At 34.4% G+C, this 19,514-nt stretch overlaps 1 protein-coding gene and 1 long non-coding RNA gene across 5 annotated transcripts; both read right to left on the bottom strand.

Annotated features, from left to right (window-relative positions):
- Positions 1-863: 863 nt before the first annotated feature.
- LOC145105118 (uncharacterized) lies at positions 864-3,681 on the bottom strand. Of its 4 annotated transcripts, none has more exons than XR_013707245.1 (6): positions 3,298-3,681; positions 2,573-2,959; positions 2,331-2,430; positions 2,192-2,225; positions 2,019-2,106; positions 864-1,595 (listed from the first exon to the last, which is right to left on the bottom strand). It is a non-coding gene; the product is annotated as an uncharacterized LOC145105118 (long non-coding RNA). The 4 variants fall into 4 exon arrangements; XR_013707248.1 differs by having other exon boundaries at positions 865-1,548; positions 2,573-2,760; positions 3,298-3,674; XR_013707244.1 differs by having other exon boundaries at positions 866-1,548; positions 3,298-3,679.
- A 1,269-nt stretch (positions 3,682-4,950) lies between these two features.
- Positions 4,951-6,125, bottom strand: LOC145145253 (uncharacterized). The gene is made up of 2 exons (XM_079074923.1): positions 5,860-6,125; positions 4,951-5,691 (listed from the first exon to the last, which is right to left on the bottom strand). The coding sequence occupies exons 1-2, from the start codon at positions 5,993-5,995 to the stop codon at positions 5,204-5,206; spliced, it is 624 nt and encodes a 207-aa protein (XP_078931049.1). The 5' UTR covers positions 5,996-6,125; the 3' UTR covers positions 4,951-5,203.
- Between the last annotated feature and the right edge of the window lie 13,389 nt (positions 6,126-19,514).

Below are 19,514 nucleotides of genomic sequence, written 5' to 3'. Positions count from 1 at the left end.
ACATTGCTATAATTTACAAAATCCTGGCTATTTGTTCATTTAAAAAAAAAAGCGTGTGAATTTGGTATTCACTGCAAGAATAACATATTAACACACAAGTTTTTTATGGTCTAAAAGCAAAGAAATGGTGAACCAAAAAAATAAACATAAACATATCCCTTTTCTGAACCTTTTTAATCATAAGATGTTTCTGAATGGATTAAAAAATGTGTATGCATAGAATGCTAGAAGCTAGTTTTCAAAAAACATCCATAGCCACCAGGCTGCCTTTTTCCTTTTTACTTCAATTGTAAAGGGTGAGGTGCTTGGAAAGTAGTGACCAACAGATTGCCCAATTTTATCAATCAAAAATTTTGCAGAGTTCTATTTACTTTATGATATCTTTTTGTTTTTATTTTGTAGCTATGTCATAACATTTGGTTCACACAACTCTCCTGTAGATGTGATTTATAATCACTTGGATGCAAGTCATTATTTTATATTTCCATGGTTCCAATAAATGATTATTAGAATTCAAAAAAAAAGTCTAAAGAAGTTAGGACTTAAAATTTTAATTATGTCCCCATTAATCAATAAAGAAACAAGAAAAATATCATTTTAATTAACTATATCCCCATTCCCATTAAGTAATAAAGAAACAACAAAAATATCATTTTTTCTGATAAGAGATATATGTCATTTTTTTTGTTTTTTTTTCCAGACTATCTATTTACCTGCTATTTTCATATTTTTGCCCAAAAAATAGAAAATTGGCAATTTGTACAATGCTATTTTCAACACGACTCTTAATGATAGAAAAATATCTGTAGTTGACCATTTAAAGTGAAAAATACAAAATTAGTACACACATCACAGAATATAAATAACTGTCCATGTTAAACTTAAAACTACATAAAGTACGTTGTATGCTTGGTCCTTGTTAAACTTAAAACTACAAAATTGGTACACACATCACAAAATATACATAATTGTTCCCTATTAAACTCAAAACTACATAAATTGTCCTTGTATGATCGGTACCTTTTCTACACAAATATACAGCTATAATAAAAGTAGGATATAAACTCTTTTGTTTTATTAGTTTTTCTTTGTGTTTCAAATGTTCTAAATATTGATAGGTTTGCTTCGTATAAATTATAACTATGACCTCACTATAACATCGTTGTGTTTCTGAATCTGTAAAAGTTAGAGCTTCCTATCAATGTTGATTTATGTGTTTTATAAGCTTGTAAGTTGTAACAAATGGCACAAACGGAAGAAATTTCAATTATAGAAGTAAATAATATTTAAATAATTTTTGTTTATTATAAGAAAAACAAAATAGATAGTTAATCTTACCATGATAGCACCACTCCACGTAATGTTATCAAATCACATTTAGGACATAAAAAAAATGAAACTTATCATTTAGTGGAAAGTCAAACTGAAATGTAACATTTTAAAAAGGTAAAAGAAAAAAGAAAAAATGAAAAAAGTTGAGATATTCATAATGTGTACAAACCTGTAGACAGCAATCGTTCCAAGAAGCTTGTAACATAAACATCCGGCCTACGAAATGACAAAAAGCCATCTGAGATAAACCTTGAACCTTTAATCTAATTGCCAAATAGAAAGTAAGTATCACAATCAATTGTTACTTATCACCCATTGTATTAGTAAAAATACCATAACATCAATAATAGGAACAATAAAAATAACAGAAATGTTAGTGGCAATGACATAAGAGTATGCTAAAGAATTTCAAAAGCTAAAAGATGACTTGATTATAAAATCGTACAAGTAAAAAAGATTGTTTTAATTTTTAACTCTAAAAGATATAACATCTTTTTGAAAAGTTCTTGGACTGCAAGCTTTCTGCTTAAGCCTTTTTCAAAATATCTTGATATATGCATAACAACTGGACTTACAATACGTAAGAAATAAATATTCAGTAAACAAAAATGCACCAATCAGATGTACATATGCACCACATAAACAAAATGTTGGTTTATCAACTAAACTATTAGAAGTTAAATTACCTTCATAACCATGATCTTTCTTAAAAGCTCAATATGAAATACTTTCAAATGTGGAATGAATCGTTTGGGCTTGAAGTAACCTTAACAACTGCAGTTAATTCAGTTCCTTGTGAATTACTTGAGGAAAATAGTCAAACCTTGTAATGAATGCAATAGGTCGGTAATCAGATTACCATTTTCTTGCATATGATGATCACTAACAACCACCTACAAGTAAAATATAAATCAAGAAATAAAATTGTATACATATACAATTGGCATTCAAGTCAAGAAAATATTGTTTGATACATGTTTCAAAAAGGAAGTACAAACCAAGATAATTTGTGATCACTTTCTTGATTCTAGATAACACTTAGAGTGAATCAATTTTATAACTTCATCTATTTCCTTGAGTTTTGGTCCCATTACTATACTGAAACAGAGAATAAAATCAACAATAAAGTCGTATTTAAAGATAGTGATTTTGGTGTAGGATTAAAATAGGTATTGAGATCCATAACTACTAACATATAGATCTAGATCAAGAAATACATAGTAATTATCAGAAACAGTACCTTCTCAAAGTGTCTTGCTTCATAGATTCAGATCCATATCCCTAAATAGATCCATGATTCAGAAACCCATGATGATCATATAAGTGTGACAGTGGTGAAGGAGGTGGTACGTGGAGAAGAAGGCAGAGCAGGGGAAAAGCAAGTCTGGACATAACGGTTCCATCTTCAATGTCTTCCCTTTTCAGGAGCTGTAAACACATACAAACACATGCATACACACAACATTGTTAGACAAATTTTATAAGGAGAGATAGAGACTCGATTGTGAAACCATGGTGTAGAACCGGATCCATGAAGAAATCCCTGTGAGAAGAAAAAAATTAATGACAGAGGGGGTTCAAGAAGAGAAGGCAGCGGCAGTTTGTGTTGGTGAGCGTTACTTCGAAGCTAAATAAAAAAAATCAACATATTAATCACACTTGGTATAGAATATCTGAAACCTCGAACCCTAAACCATATGATTTTAACTCTCTTCAGAGAAGATCTTTTTATATAGGGAATCAAACCCATATTTTTTCTTTCAAAAATCATCCTATGTTGTTATTATGAATGAAACCTTAACAGGTATCAATGGATGTAACCAAGAATCAAAATCTTTATAGGATTTGAGAGAGAGAAAAGACGAGAGTGTTTTCAAAATCATAATTTCAATGTTAGATTCATTCAAATAAAATGAAGGATGAAGCAAGGTTCATAGATTGTAACTTAGGGTCAATGAAGCGTACCTGAATCAAGGTTGCAGTGAATGTGAAGGGAAGGGTCGGCCATGGGCAACTACTTTGCCTCGAATTTTGCAGCAATCGAGATGGAGATGGAGAAAAAGTAGGTTCTATGTATTTTACAAGCAAAAGAAGTTAGGGATTTTAAAATTAAACTGTAGACGAGTTCAAAGGATCGAATTTTGGGGCGAGATTTGGGGCAAGATATGATTGAAGATTTTGAAGATTAATTATGGATGGATTGAAACACCCTAGAGGAAAATCCATGAGCGGGAAAACATAACGTAGAGAGTGCAAAAGAGTGACACGTGGTATGTTTTGGGGTTAAAAAGATGACAAAGTGGCAAGTAAAAGAGTCTTTTAATAAAAGAGGGGATCAGTCCAGCTCACTTGTTTTTGTAATATGTATTTATTCTCCGAAAAATAAGATATCATTTACTGAAAAAATATTACAAATTTGTAGGTATTGCACCTACAACCTACAAAAGGCCACGTTTTGTTCTTCATGATATTATCATTTCTTTGGTTTTCCAAATTACAATTCTTAAATTACATTTTTCTTGATTAATTTCGTCATGGCAATTTAACAAAAAAAAAAAAGTCATTAAAACCACTACCTACCACTAAGAGAAATTTTGATTGCCCTTAACTGATCTTCACGACAATCGATCTTCAACTGGGAAGTTTAGCCTTAGTTTATTAGTAAACTCATTTAGTTCGATTCGTGTTATACAAAGGTCAGAAATACAACATTATCGTGTTAAACATAGAAAAAAAAAGTTATCAACCATCAAAATAAGAAAATAACAAATATAAATACTACAGATAAAAATAAAAAATAAATAAAAAAAAGCACGTTTTTAATGACATCAAGTATTACTATTTATATTACAATATGACTCCATCTAACCCAACAATGCATCAAAAAACAATGAAATTTCTAATGAGATACCAATTACTATATGAACTTCTTCGCTATGGAGTTTTTTATATAGTTAATTACTAGTTTTTTTAAACAACAAATCTATTAACTTCTAAACTATTTCTAATTTCATGTCTTGGATGAAACAGGAGGGCATCAGAACAAAACCTATGCCGATGGATTTGAAGCCCGTTGGGCTAGATCCCTTTAATATATATAGTTAATTACTTTTATGTTTCTTACATCTAATTTTTATTCTATTTGAAATTTGACATGTTTCATTTTAGCTAAATTTTAGAATATGATCATTACTTATTAAAAATATAAATATGATTGAAGTCAAATAGTCTTCAAGTAAATAGTTAAAGTATCCAACTCTATGACGTTATGATACTATACATATAAAGGGATCAAGAAACTTTCGTCATTTATTTTATGTACATTTTAAAAGAAAGTTCAACGATTACATATTTACAATTTTACATGAGCAAAATCAGAAAATTTACACTATTGTTCCTTATTTTTTTGTCGATTTAACTAATACAAATGAGGACAAGAGCCCTAAGTTGAAACTAATTTGATAGAAAGTAACCACTTGATTAATTTAAAAAATGTCATGTAATAAATATATAATTACAAGAATATAATATGTAATTGATAGCGTTTGTCATTTAAACATGTAACCAAATTCAAACCAATATTATATTTATTGATTGTCTGAAAAAAAGTTCTGCAATGGTGGACAAAAACACATATATTTATTGTGTACAGGTGCATCTACACATTCCAAAAATTAGAACAAACAAAACTGGAGTTTGTTGTATAACAATCAACAAATATATTTCCATGTATATATGCTGGTAAAAAAACAATTCAAATCTCTCAACTAAATTAATCATGTATTTTTTTCAATCACTCAAGGCAACAACATAAATCAAACTTATATACTCTTCATTTGCATTCATTTATCTTTTAGTTCTTACCTTTTCATCATTTCCCAATTTCTTGCAGGTCTGTATACGACGAAGATTCAAGTGCAAGATCTGTAATACAACTCGATGATCGACTGAGTCGGATGCTACCGGTGTGCCTCAATGGACTACTTGGCGCAGACCTTAATGATCTTGGCGACTCCAAACTGCGCCGGAGAATCTGTCTCATAGCAGTGATCAAATGAACCGCCGGATTCGGTGGCGGATCTGACGACGATGACATCCTGCAAAAGTTCATATGACGAAACATAGCCTCTTCGGTGCTGATCATCAGCCTTTCGCTCCTCATTATTTCATCTTTCACCGCCTCTCCACACAATCCGCAGATCCATTTACCGTCATACCTCTCCCGGATCCTCTCTATATACGCCGGCGTACACTCCTCCGTCAATCCGCAACAATCACACGTAGCAAACTCTACTTCCGTCGTCTGAGAATCCGTCGGAGGTATAATCATCGCATCGCTTATAACTGTAGTAGACATATCTGCAACGAACAAGTAACAAAACTATTCATCAGTAAGCCAATCATATCAGCATAGAATCTCAAAATTAACAACTCGATCCAAACAAACTAAACAAATCATATTAACCAGTATTTCAGTAATCAAAATTCAAAATCTATAATTCTATGGAAACAAACGAAGTTAATTACCAGTAGTAGAAGCAAGGGGGGTTTGATAATTTGTGCAAACAATGAATCTCGTTAAAATCAGGTGAAATAAACAAAGTCGCCGTATATACAAATCGTAATCCTTGATCTCTCTATTGGAACTCTTCTTCTTCAACATTCGATTCTTCGGTAAAAACGAACAAACATCTGCTAGACATTTCAGATGAATTTGAATCTAAATTCTCACTGTTTTTGTTACGACCAAAATGAAAAATCAAAGTGGTTTTGTTGTGAGGGAATAACTGAATGATTAGAATTAAGCAGATTGTGCAATATATATGTGCTTTGAAATGGAATGATAGCCATATAAAGTATATTATTAGTTGCCAGCTGTATGTACATTTGTCACAAATTTCTAGCACCACGTTTGAAAAAACAAGTATTAACTTTACAATATTATATCATCTTCTAAAAGAATTACAATATATGTTATATAGTTGTATAATGTATTTAAACCTCTTTTAGATATTAAAAAAAACTATATATTCTTTACAAAAAATTAATTATGATATTTATTCATCTAACAGATCATTTAACGTAAAGTGACAATATACATGAAATTTTATAAGTTCAAAATCGGTCTAAGTTATTATTATGTGTATTTAGCTAGGATAAGAACGTAACTTTTTTTAATTTATTTTATTACAAAAAGGAAATATCTTTTTTAGAGTATTTATTATTAGCTAGGATACACATATGTTTATTGATTCTTTTATATTGACAACTGATTTATACATTTGATTATTAGTTAAAGACTTTTTATTCTAAAATACATTACTATATATGTGCGAAAAAAACTAACGAATTGATCAAACTCCGAATAAAATGCATAAATAAATCATAAATGAAGATTATATATCAACCAAAACTGTACTAATGAAAAATAAGAAATACACTTAAAAGATTATATATTTTGTTTAAAGGGTATAATCTTTTGTCAAGATCAACGTGTGATTAAAAAATATATATACATATTCAACGGACGGTATATGTATATTGGAAGATAAACATATTCAAAGGACCGTGTTTCTCTATTTAATAAAATATCTTTTAATTAACTACTTTTCTTTAACATGAATTACTGAATTAGAGTAAAATATTAAATAAGAGGCTCCCTTGTGAAGAGTTGTGTGTTCCTTTTGGTCCATTTTTTTTTTCATTTTATTTATTTAATCTCTCCTTTTTTTGTGCCTGAGTTTTTAAGCATTTTCATTTTCCCCTTTTGGTATATGAAACTTACCATGAAGCTTTATGTAACATCCCATCTGTCACGTATCACAATATTGTCCGTTTTGGGCTCCCCGGCACGAAAACTTTACAGGGGTCACCCATTCCTGGATTGCTCTCGCATGGGCACGCTTAACTGCAGAGTTCTTATGGGATCTGCTGCCCTCACGGATTTAAAACGCGTTGTGACAATGAAGATATACACACTCCTTATAAGGAAATTCTTCGTTCCCTTCTAAGTCGATGTGAGATCAGGTGCAACCCACCTTCACTCCCCATTATAGAGTTCGCGTCCATGTCGAACACATCAACCCGTGCCCCAACTTTGATATCATTTGTAACATCCCCATCTGGCACGTCTTGTGATACGTGCCAGAGGGGGATGTTACAAATGGTATCAGAGCTGGAGCACGGGTTGATGTGTTCGACGGGGACGTCGAACCTTATAATGGGGGGGGGGGGGTGAAGCTGGGTTGCATATGATCCTACATTGTATGGGAAGGAGAATTAACCATTCCTTATAAGGGGTGTGGATACCTTCCTTATCACAATGCGTTTTAAAGCCGTGAGGGCAATAAATCCCATAAGAACTCTGCAGTTAAGCGTGCTCGGGCGAGAACAATTCAGTGATGAGTGACCCCCTGAGAAGTTTTCGTATCGGGAGCCCGAAGCGGACAATATTGTGATACGTGCCTGAGGGGATGTTAAACTTTACCCCTGTCCTTGGTTTGAGAGCGTTGTTGTACACATGGTGACGTTGGGATATCCACCGTATACGTGTTTCGATTTCAATATTCTCCTCCTTCTAGACAACGCCATGGGGTTAACTCCACCGCCTCTTCTTAGGTCGGACGGAGTGGGAGCAGGGAACGGTCGCGGGAAGCTTCCCGCCCGGCGGAACACCGCACCGTCGGCGCGGGGAAGGGTGGTGCGGGAATGGGTGAGGGAAACCTCTCCCGCGTTCTCTCTCCTGCTGTGATTCGATGATATATATATATATATATATATATATATATATATATATATATATATTAAAATCAACCGTTATTCAACGGTAAAAAAAAAAGAAATAATTTTATTATTATTTTTTTTTGGGCCGTAACGGCTAAATGGATTTAAATCCATTTTTTTGTTTTTTTTAACCTTTTTACACACCTATAAATACACAACTATTTACCATCAAACAAAATTCACACAAATCCTCTACTCTCTCCACTTTCTTCTAAAAAAAAAAAGAATCCCGACAATCAAACCCCACCTTCCGATCGAAGGAAAAAAAGCCATGGTTCGAGTATAAACATCCATTCTCGAAACATTTTTGCTATCGATTCATCACCACAAGGAGTTTATCGCCCCCAACTCGATGCTCCCATTCAATCCCCACTACAATTCCAATACCAAAATGTTGGACAATATTACCCGATGCAAGTTCCAAATGTTTCGCCGCAAATGTTTTCAAACTTTGTTGTGTTTCCGGATCAACAATCGCCAAATCAACCTCAACCTCAAACCCAAACTCAAACTCAAACCCAAACCCACCAACAACGCCAACTTGTCGACGAGTTGGATGACTCGGAAGAAGAAGAGATGGTTCCCGAAACTCAACCCACACCACCCCCACAAAGACGTAAAGGGAAAAAACAAGCGTGCAAGGGTGTCGCACAACCGGGTTGACAAAAGCCGACTGCATGGCTTCCACACGAAGAGCTAGTTTTGGTCAAATCTTGGGCTGACATTTTTGAAGATTCGATTCAAGGAAACGCACAACCAGGAGACCATTTTTGGTTTCGCATTTTAGAACGGTTTCGAGAGAAGCTAGAAAAAGGTGACGACTACCGTACGAAACATCAACTGAATTCGAAGTTTCGAGAAATAGCAAAGGGGGTTTCAAAAATAAACGGGTTGTACAACAACCTAAAACCCTAACGGAAAAGCGGCCAAGGCGACGAACAAATACTTCAAGAAGCTTTGCAGTTTTACCTTGAGGAAGTCGGGAAACCATTCAAGTGGCACGATTGTTAGAAAATATTGGTCCGATGTCCTAGGTGGAAAAAATACGAGCAAGATTTTATTTTTGGAGTCCAACAATCAAAGCGAACGAAAACGGGCTCTAGTGGTTACACAACCTCCTCCGATGCTCGGGTCGGTCTAGATTTAAATCAGGATGACGAACTTGAGCTAGAAGAAATTGTCCGCCCAATGGGTAGGGACAAAGCGAAGAGAAAGGGAAAAGGGACTTCTTCGGGTGCATCCGATTTCAGCGGGGACATTGACGAAATGCGGAAAATAACATCGTCGTTTGATCGATATAATATTAATTTCTCCGAACGTTTGACTTTCGACAAAAAAAAAGAAGAAACAAGGAAAAGGAGCGGGCGGAGAGACAAGAAATGGAGGATATGAAGTTTTTGATGGAAAACGTCGATCATCTCTCGGGGCCGGCTCTCGAGCTCGTGATGAAGAAGAGGGAAAAAATTCTGAAAAAATATTTTCCGTAGGTCGTTGTTGGTTTGTTTGATTTTTAGTTTGTGTTTTTTTTTTTTTTTTAATTTTCTAGTTTTTTAAGTTTTAGGTTTAATGTAAGCTTTATTTTAATTAATAAAATGTTTTTTATTTTTAATTAAATTTTATGTTTAGTATTAATTTAAAAATTATAAATCAGAAAAAAAAATTAATTTTATTTAAGAAAAAAAAAAGTGAAGGAAGGGCCTCCCACACCCTCCAGTCTTATATGTAGGGCTGTAAACGAACTGAACGTTCGGCGAACCGTTCGTAAACTGTTCGGCGGGAAGTTCGTTTATGTTCGTTTATTTAATAAATGAACGAACATGAACACAAATTCTCGTTCGTTTAGTTAAACGAACGAACATGAACAATGGTCTCGTTCGTTTATTTACGTTCGTGAACGTTTGTTTATGTTGTTCGTTTACGTTCGTTTATGTTCGTTCGCTTAAGGTTTTTATGTTCATATATTTTCAATTGTTTTTGTTATTACATTACTATATTATAGTTCGTTTATGTTTATATATGTTCAATTGTGTTTGTTTATCTTTGTTCGTTTATGTTCGTTCGTTTATGTTCACGAACATAAACGAACGAACATGAACAAGACAATTTGTTAAACGAACGAACATGAACAAGAAAACTTTGTTCGTTTATCCGTTCGTGTTCGTTCGATTGTTCGGCTAACTTAAACGAACAAACATGAACAAGCCTTTGTTCGTGTTCGTTCGGTTCGTTTACAGCCCTACTTATATGTATTACTGTTGCGTGGAGAAGAATAGGGACGGTGACCAAACTCCGACTCAGCCATTGACGAGACTGTGCAAAAGCCCTAAACTCCATTTTCGTCATCTACGTCTCCATCTCCACTCTCATCTGTAAATCATTTGACTACTGTTAAGCCAGCATATATGTGATCGAGCCCCTTCATCACCGACCACCACCTCTGTCACAAGCGTCGCCACCGCCTTGACCCTATCTGCTTATATTTACCACCACTGCTTCCATCACCCCTTTAGGATCCGTTGCCACCATCTCCAAACGCTATTTTCCTCCGCTAACATCTCCTTCTATCGCCAGCCAATTCCCACATACCTACTGTCGGCATCATGATTAACCCACCACAACTGCTTGAGCAAAAAGACGAAAGAGGTTCATGAGTATGTTGAGTAGTAGAAACTAGAAAGATTAATACCTAAGTTATCATTCTTTATGTCTTATTTTGACTTTTGCGATTAAATTTTAGACTATAGCTTTCTTTTGGCCGGTGACTTTGCTTCACCGTAGTTGAAGCCGAGTTTTATAATTTGAATTATGTATGTTATAGAAAGTTTCGCATATTAATCTGATATGGAGACTTAGCAAAATGATTCTATGTTCTATTAAGTTTATTTGTATTTTTATGTTTAATGTATTAGAATTGATGGCGATTTGGAAACACTAAATTTGAAAACAATTCTGTAAATAAGCCACCAATAGGTCCAACTCAGTTGAAGAACACTCACGGTAATTCATTGTTATTAGATAACATGGGTGAGCTTTCCCTTTGTATGTTTTGTTTATCCCAATAAATGAATGGATGTTTTTTTTCATACTGGCTGGGCATCTTTCTTTATGTATGACAAAGTGATTAAGCATAAAATTACCACTACCAAGGTATGTCCTATTCATGTTTCTAACTTTCTCTACTATAAAATTTCACATTTTTAAATTACTAATTTGTGTATATACAAGTATATGTCCAGTAATGCCCACATATATCATATTACTTCTCATTTTTTTTCATTGAAGTTTTCTTTCTTGCGGTATACATGAACTATTTAATAGATGCTACATCAGGTATAACTTTTTAATGAAGTTTTCCTTTATCTGTTTCATTTTTCCTTTGTTACAGGTTTGGTGTATTAAAATATGCAATCGGTACAAAAAAGGAAGATGGTTGACCTGAGGTATTAAGAAGTTAAAGGTGCATTTAGTTGCGGAAAAATGGGCCGTTTTCCGGAAAAATTTTCCAAGAAAAATGAAAATTTTGAAAACGCGTTTAGTTCGTCTATTTTTCTAAATTTTTCACGGAAAATGAAAATTTTCCGTTTTCTAAAATTACAGAGAAGTTGGAAATTTTTAGAAAACCAATAATTATTGTTTTCCACATTTTTTCTAATTCCAAAATTTTTCTAAAATATAAACACACCCTCACTCCCATCTCTACACCTCCAACCCACCACACCCCTACCTACCCACACTCACCCACTCCCAAACTCACCCCTACAAACACACACCTACCCCAACCCCCACCCATAACCCCCCCCCCCCCCCCCAACACACACACACACATACACACACACACACCCACAAACACACACACACACAAACACAAAGCCACCCCCACCCCCACAAATAGACACACACACACACACATAAACAAACACCCACCCCCTACCCCCAAACACACACACACACACCCATCCCCACCCCCACCCAATCCCCCACAAACACACACACACAAACCCACACCTACCCCACCCCCACAAACACACACACACACACACAAACCCACCCCATCCCCAAAAACACACGCACACACACACACCCACCCACACACTCACCCCCACCCCCACAAACACACACACACACAAACACACATAGACACACCTACCCACCTAACACCACTACCACAATCACCGACCTACCATCACCATCACCATCACCACCACCACTACCCCATCAGCACCACCACCACCACCACCGCCGTCACCGCCATCACCACCACTACAACGATTGCCGCCACCACCACCGCCGCCGACCCGCTACCACCGCCGCCCCCACCCCCACCCTACCACCGCAACTATTTTCTAAAAATGAAAACCAATAGAAAAATACACATCTAAACACGTTTTCTAATTTTCTAAAACTGAAAATGAAAAATGAATAAGTTTTAACTAAACGCGTTTTCTAAATTTTCCAATGAAAACCGGAAATGGAAAACGAAATATGAAAAGGGAAAACGAAAAACAGAAAATGAAAACTGTTTTTCCGTAACTAAACGCAACCTAACTTTCTTGATTATTCATGTTTCTTGATTTATTTATCTCTTTGTGGGGTTTTTGAACCTTTTTATTTGTTTTTCTATTAAAACATGCCAACATTGGAGCCATCAAAGAAGCAACTATTTGGTTTTGGTTATGTTTCTTGATTCTTTTCGTTCACTGATATACAAGTATTTTGTTATTTTTCCTATTTTTATTATTTTAGGGCAAATTATGCATATCACTTGTCAAAAGTGATGGTATAATAAAAAATTATGGTTTTTCATTGATAAGCAGTTGGAAAATGCAATCATCAATAACCTTTATGTGTATGTGTTTGTTTGTTAGGTCCAGTCCAACGGTTTTTGAGGTATGTATCCATTCTCCCATTTCATATATCAATTATTAATCTTTAAAAATCATTCATCACCTAAGATCGATTTCTAATTGACTTTGTTATTAGAAAATTGAATATATACAAGGGTTTATCAGTGATAGGCTCATATGCAACAAAAACCTAACTACATTATCATTATGTGCATTTTCCATTTTTATGAGTAAAATGTCCTAAATAGCAATGTACTTTGCATTTATACCTATTTTTTTTTTCTTTTTTTTGCAATTTCTTTTAGTTTCTTTACCGAAAAACCAAAATACATTCTCATTTGGTTCATTTTCCATTTTTTGGTTATAAATACGGTAAATAGCACTGTGCTTTCAATTTACAGCTTTTTTCCTTTTTTTAAAAAAATTGTTTTGATTTTTTTTTTCAAAAAAGAAACACTAACTAGCAATGTATTTTGAGTTTACACCTTTTGGTTTTTGATTTTAGCAATTTATTCGATTTTTTTACCAAAAACCAAAGCACATTGATATTTGTTGCATTCCATCGGTTGTACATTTGTTGGTCAATCATGATGCCTATTTTTTTTTGCAAATCTTGACGAAATGAAAGCATGAGAATATTATTCAGATGTTGGATTCGTTTGAAACCGCACAAGAGTTATATGTTGTCACTTGAGGAGATTTTCTCGACTAATTTGGAACTGCATCGTTCGTTTTGACTTGAATTACCAACCCCGCAAAACGGAGGAATGTTCACTAGTTCTATACATTAAAAGGAAAAATAATTAGCAACAGATAAACAATATTTTTATGTCATGTTGGGATTTATATTTATATATTAATAAAAAAAGTTAACACTATTTTTAAGAAATGTATTATTTTGATTGAATTCAAATAACCAACATACACATTTGACCACGTCACAAGATAACCAACTATGTCACATATTATATGAGGTATGGAGGTTATATATTTGGTATAAACTTCTTTTTATTTATAAATTTTCCCTGAAACTAATTTTTATTTTGGTATAAACTTCTTTAAGAAAGTAAACTTATAGGAAAAAACTAATTTTGGAGCTAAATTTTTCAAAAATAATGTTTTGATCAACTTCGTGACAAAAATTATAAGTTTAATCAAAACTATAAAATAAAAGTTGATGGTAACATTTTGTACCTAATATAGCAAGTGATAGGCATCATTTCATACTTGGTTATAATTTGATGTACTAAAAGTTGTATGTTTATCATATGAAGACAAGCAGGATAGTATATTTCTCAAAAATAATAAATATGTAATAAGTTTTTTTTATTAAAATTAGTGTAGTGTTAGCGAATAATTTGTGTGTAACACCCGTGTTCCAAATTGGTTAATCTTACTTTTATCAAGGACCAAAGATGAAGTTTTGGAGGAAACTCTGTGCCACGACGTGGTGCAAGGATGCCCACGACGTGGCAATGATTAGAACGATTGTGTGTTTTATTTGGACCGCCACGGCATGGACAAGGCTTGTCATGGTGTGGTATATGTTCTGTCCCAAGCCCATGATTCTTTTAGGGTCCCCTTTGTATTCAAACCCCGCTAAGTCATTTATAGGGTTCATTACCTGCCTCCAACACCCTTTTACCTCAGAGAAACCCTAGCCCTAATTTTCTTCGTGATTTGTGGTCTTTCGGAGCATTTGTTGGCTTGAAGAAGAAGAGAAGAAGGAGGAGAAGGAGATCTATTGGTGGATATTGCAAGGAAACAATATCTTCAACATCTCACATTGCTTCTGGACCTTTATAAGTGTCAAAGGCTCAAACTTTATGGCTTGAAGTGGTTAGATCTAAGATATTGTCCCATGTTCTTCATTTCTAAGAAAGTTTGAATGGAAGGAATACATAAAGTTGGCAACTATATGACTCTCCTAAGTCCCTTGAGCAACATTCATTGTAGATCTAGACTTTGGTTGGGGTTCTTGGCCTTGCATGGGTTTTTGGTTATTTTTAGCTCATTTTGACCGAAAATGGATTCTAAACATGTATTGGACATGCATGTCTATAAAGCCTCCATCTTTATGTTAGATCTGGTATTAGAAACACTTTTTGGAGTGGTTGGGTTAATGACTTTTTTGGATCAAGGGCTTAATGGTTAAGACATTGTGGTATTTGGCTTTATTTAGACCTAGGGTTGGCGATATTAATCTCTTTGGTGTATTAATGGATAAAGTTGGAAACTTTATCCATTTAGAACATAGAATGGACCAGATCTGAGCTTTGGATCCCTTGAAATCGAAGAAAATGGCTTAATCCATTAAGTTGTTGGAAACCCAACACCCACGGTGTGGCCTTAGGTTGCCACAGCGTGGCAACTGGGAAATGCCCGTATGTTTGATTTTATGAGGGCCACGACATTGTCATGGATGGCCATAGCGTGGCGATTGACTAGAGTCAACGTTGACTGTTGACTTTGACCTTTGACTTTTGACTTAGGTTGACTTTTTATAACACCTTGTTTCGAGCCGTTTCTTAATTCGGGGCCGTGACTTGAAGATCGATTATCATAAGGCTTCGAGCTTCATGGGAAGAGAGGTTTGGACCCATTTGGATGTGGGAAAGGAAGATTATGTAATCCAAGAGTTAGGTTTGTGCTTCGGAGCCCAAGGGTGTAATGGTAAAAGTGATGCTTCAGACCTTTCATAAATTAAGGATTTAAGTTCGGAAGGTTTTAAGTCAAAGGATAATTGATAGGATTGTAGGTGTAACATCCCGGGTTTTTAGATATTTTCAAATCCTTCCTTTGGTTTTAAAGTATGTCATTTTGGTCCTTGGATTATAAAGATGTAGCCCTAAGAAGCCCTAATGGCAAAATGGTAATTTTGGGAACATGAGTTGTATGTTGGGCGTACATGTGAGTACGCTAAGCGTGTTGGATTAGGTGTCTAAGCCCATAACTATAATATGTATGTACTTAACCTGATAGTAGCATGGTCCTTTTGGGTTGCCTTCACCAGAACAATCTGATAGGATGGATATTTGAGAAAGAGGTTATTTGTGATTTATTAATATATTATAAGTATAATATATTAATGGAGAAATCATATTATTTAATTAGTATTGATCAAGAATTAATTTGGAATTAATTTAGTGATCAAAAGAGATTAATTAAGTTAACGAGGACTAATTATGTAAATTAGTGATACATATGGTTTAGGCTATTGATCCATGATGGACTAAGTTTATGTGAGAGTCCATGAAGAGTTAGTCCATATGAGTTATGGATCATAAGCCTAAGTGTAAGAATTAGGGTTACATATGACTTGGAATTCTACACTATATATATGTAACCCCTTGGCCAAAATCTGACATACAAGTGATATAACAAAAGTATAGCCGATTTTAGGGTGTTCCTAACCTCTCTCTCAAGTCCTCCAATTGTTGGTGGTGTTTGTGACTCATTAGAGGCATCACACTTGAGGTGCTAAGCTCTTGAAAGGCCAAATTCAACAAGCTACAACAAGAGGTAATCTTCTAACTAGTTTTTATGATTCATATATCAAGTTGTATGCCAGATAGGCTTTATGCTTTGGAAAAATGAAATTTGCAAGTATAACTAGAGAAAACTTAGATCCAAAGCATTAGGGTTGTATGTGCACCGTAGGGATGTTATAGTGCCTAAAACCCATCAGTGGTATCAGAGCCTAGGGTAGTTTTCTGTTATATTGATGCATGGTTTTTTTTCAAAGCTGAAAATGTCACATTTCTGGCCTCTGACTGTTGGACTCGACGGGTCCAATGATCTGACTCGACGAGTTCACTCACTGACTGGCAACTCGATGAGTCCAGTTCATGCACTCGACGAGTAGAATCTTCAGCTTGCAGATTTTCGAGCCTTTTGGCCAGAATTGGATTAGGATCATTGCCACAAACTGTTTTGTATCATAAAATTCATTTTTTTATATGGTAGTGATTATCCTCATCCATTTAAAGGACAATTATCAAATTTTAAGATAATAAGTTGATTATTTGTATTATTTGATTTGAATTGTCTTACTATGTAAGTTAGATTAGATCAACTTGGTAATTAATAAATTATATGAAAATTGAATTAGTTATATTTGATCTAAATGGTTCTTGAAGAGAGTTTCATAACTTGCCCTCAAGTTATGAAATATGAAAAGTCTCATTCATGAACATTAAACTCATAAGTTATGGAAACCAAAAGTTTTGAAGAGTTACAAAACTGGCCCTCAAGTTTTGAAATTTATAAAGTCTCAGTTATGAAACATTTAATTCCAACCCCTAGAATTTTAGAAGTTTAAAATTCAACCTTTATATTATTATAATATGTCACAACTAGCATTTTTGGCTAGGAAATTCTGTCTTCGTGTAATCAACTCTTGTGTAACTTGTAATCTAAGTTGATGTTATGTACAAATGCTCATTCCAAAAACAATCATTTGAATCAAAACTCACTCGTGAAGTTCAAAACCTTATTCAATACATCTCATATACTTAATTGCGGGTTTGTAACCCTAATGTCCCGATTCACACTCGGAAAGGACCAGGATCCTATTATTGGGCCTATTGGGCCAATAAACTCTCAATTTGATTATTTTGGCTCAAGGAACCCCATTTGGGCTCTAGTTGAACCCACATTCATTAAACTATATCATAATGGGCCTTATTGGGTCTAAAATGACTCACTTCATTTTCATGGGCCTTGATGGGCCGTGAACAATCTTCTTGAACCTAAATGGGCCGAAAACCCATATCTTTGCCCCTTTTGGGCCGTGAACTCATAAGAGGGCCCAATGGGCCGAGAACCTCCATATTGGGCCTTATATTTTTGGTTATGTTCAATTTTAGCCCAACAATCAAAATTCCTTTCATTCCCTCACTCCATCCTCGGTTTTAATAAAAAAAACAAAATTTGGTTGAATTAGAACTTAACACCTCAATTTTATTTAATGGACTCCCAAGCTAATTGCATCACAAACATCCAAGTTAAGCCTTAATCCTTCATGTAATAACCACACATCAAATCTCTCCCTTCCTCTTCTTCTAGCCTCGGTCGAGAACCCCAACACCACCCACACCTCTCTCATTTCTCAAACACAAAATCCTTTCTAGAGCTCTCAAGAAGATTTCATCTCCATTCTTCCAAACTTTCGTGAATTGTAAGTGTGTATCAAGAACACTTCATCCAAAAATCCACTCATCTTGGTAAGTTAATTCCACTCAAGGGGTTTAACTTCATGTTCTTGTTAAACTTACTCCTCTTAAGATTTCAATTCATGATCCATGTTCCTTAGAAACCTCATAAGTTCGAGATCTACTCAAGGGAGCTTGTTAGAGCCGAAAACTCCTCCAATTTTTTTCCAAAACCGATCCATCAACCCCAATGTGAGTTCATACCCCCTATTTTCGGTTTTTACTATGTTTTGGGGGAGAATACAAGTTGTTTTGTGTAGATCTATGTGTATATGCATGATTTTGTGTGTTTTTCATGATATATGTTGTGATTATGTGTTATAAACTTCATGAACTCGAAAATATGCTAAAATATGATGATATTTGTGGAACATAACACTTGATACAACTTATTATGCAAAGAAAAGGTTTATAACATTACAAGGATGTTTAAAACTAAGAAAATCGCATAAGAGGGCCAAAAATGACAAAATAATCAAAGAAAGTGAAGTTATTATATAACTCACGGTTTTGAAGGGACCAAAAAGGATTTATTTTGAATAAATATGGATCTTTATGGTATTTATGATTTTAAAAGGGCTAAAAGTGTAAATTTTCACAAATGGGCCTCATATTGGGCTTTCACGGTTTTTGGGCTAAGTTTGTAAATTTTTGGACTTTTGTGGGCTTGAGTGTCATTTTAAACAAAGTTGATCCAAAAATGTTATTTTTCAGTTATAAGGGTTGAAAATGATAATTTTATCAAACTTGGGCCAAAGAGGATAAATTTATGCTTTTGGGCCGAAAATGTAAAACTTCATACACTTGGGCCGAAAATGATATTTCTGACAAAAGTTGGTTAAAAATGTTATTTTATTTGAATCTAGCCTTAAATGTAAACTTTTGGTCTTAAGGGATCTAAAAAGTCAATTTTACCAAACATATGCCTAAATTGTAAAATTTTTAGTCTAATGGACCAAAAATGTCAATATTACAAAAGTGGCCTTTTTATGTCATTTTGGAAAACGATTAAACAAGAACGAACATTACAATAACAAACAAGTCTAACATGTTAAACTCACTTTTATTGGGCCTGGAATATACATTACATGCTTAGTGGGTCTTAGTTGTCCTTTTGCATGCTTGTTGGGCCTGTAATATACATTACATGCTTAGTGGGCCTTAGTTGTCCTTTTGCATGCTTGTTGGGCCTGGAATATACAATACATGTTTAGTGGGCCTTAGTTGTCATTTTTACATGCTATTGGGCCTGGAACTTACATTACATGTTTATTTGGGCACTACACATTTACATGCTTGTGACTTTGTACATTCACGTACATACTTGTTGGGCCTTGAAAAC

Source organism: Lactuca virosa, chromosome 1 (genome assembly GCF_052849685.1).
Source record: "Lactuca virosa cultivar CGN04683 chromosome 1, Lactuca_virosa_CGN04683_v6, whole genome shotgun sequence".
NCBI lineage: Eukaryota > Viridiplantae > Streptophyta > Magnoliopsida > Asterales > Asteraceae > Lactuca > Lactuca virosa.
Note: the sequence above shows the minus strand (reverse complement) of the source record. Positions and strands in the feature narration are given on the sequence as shown.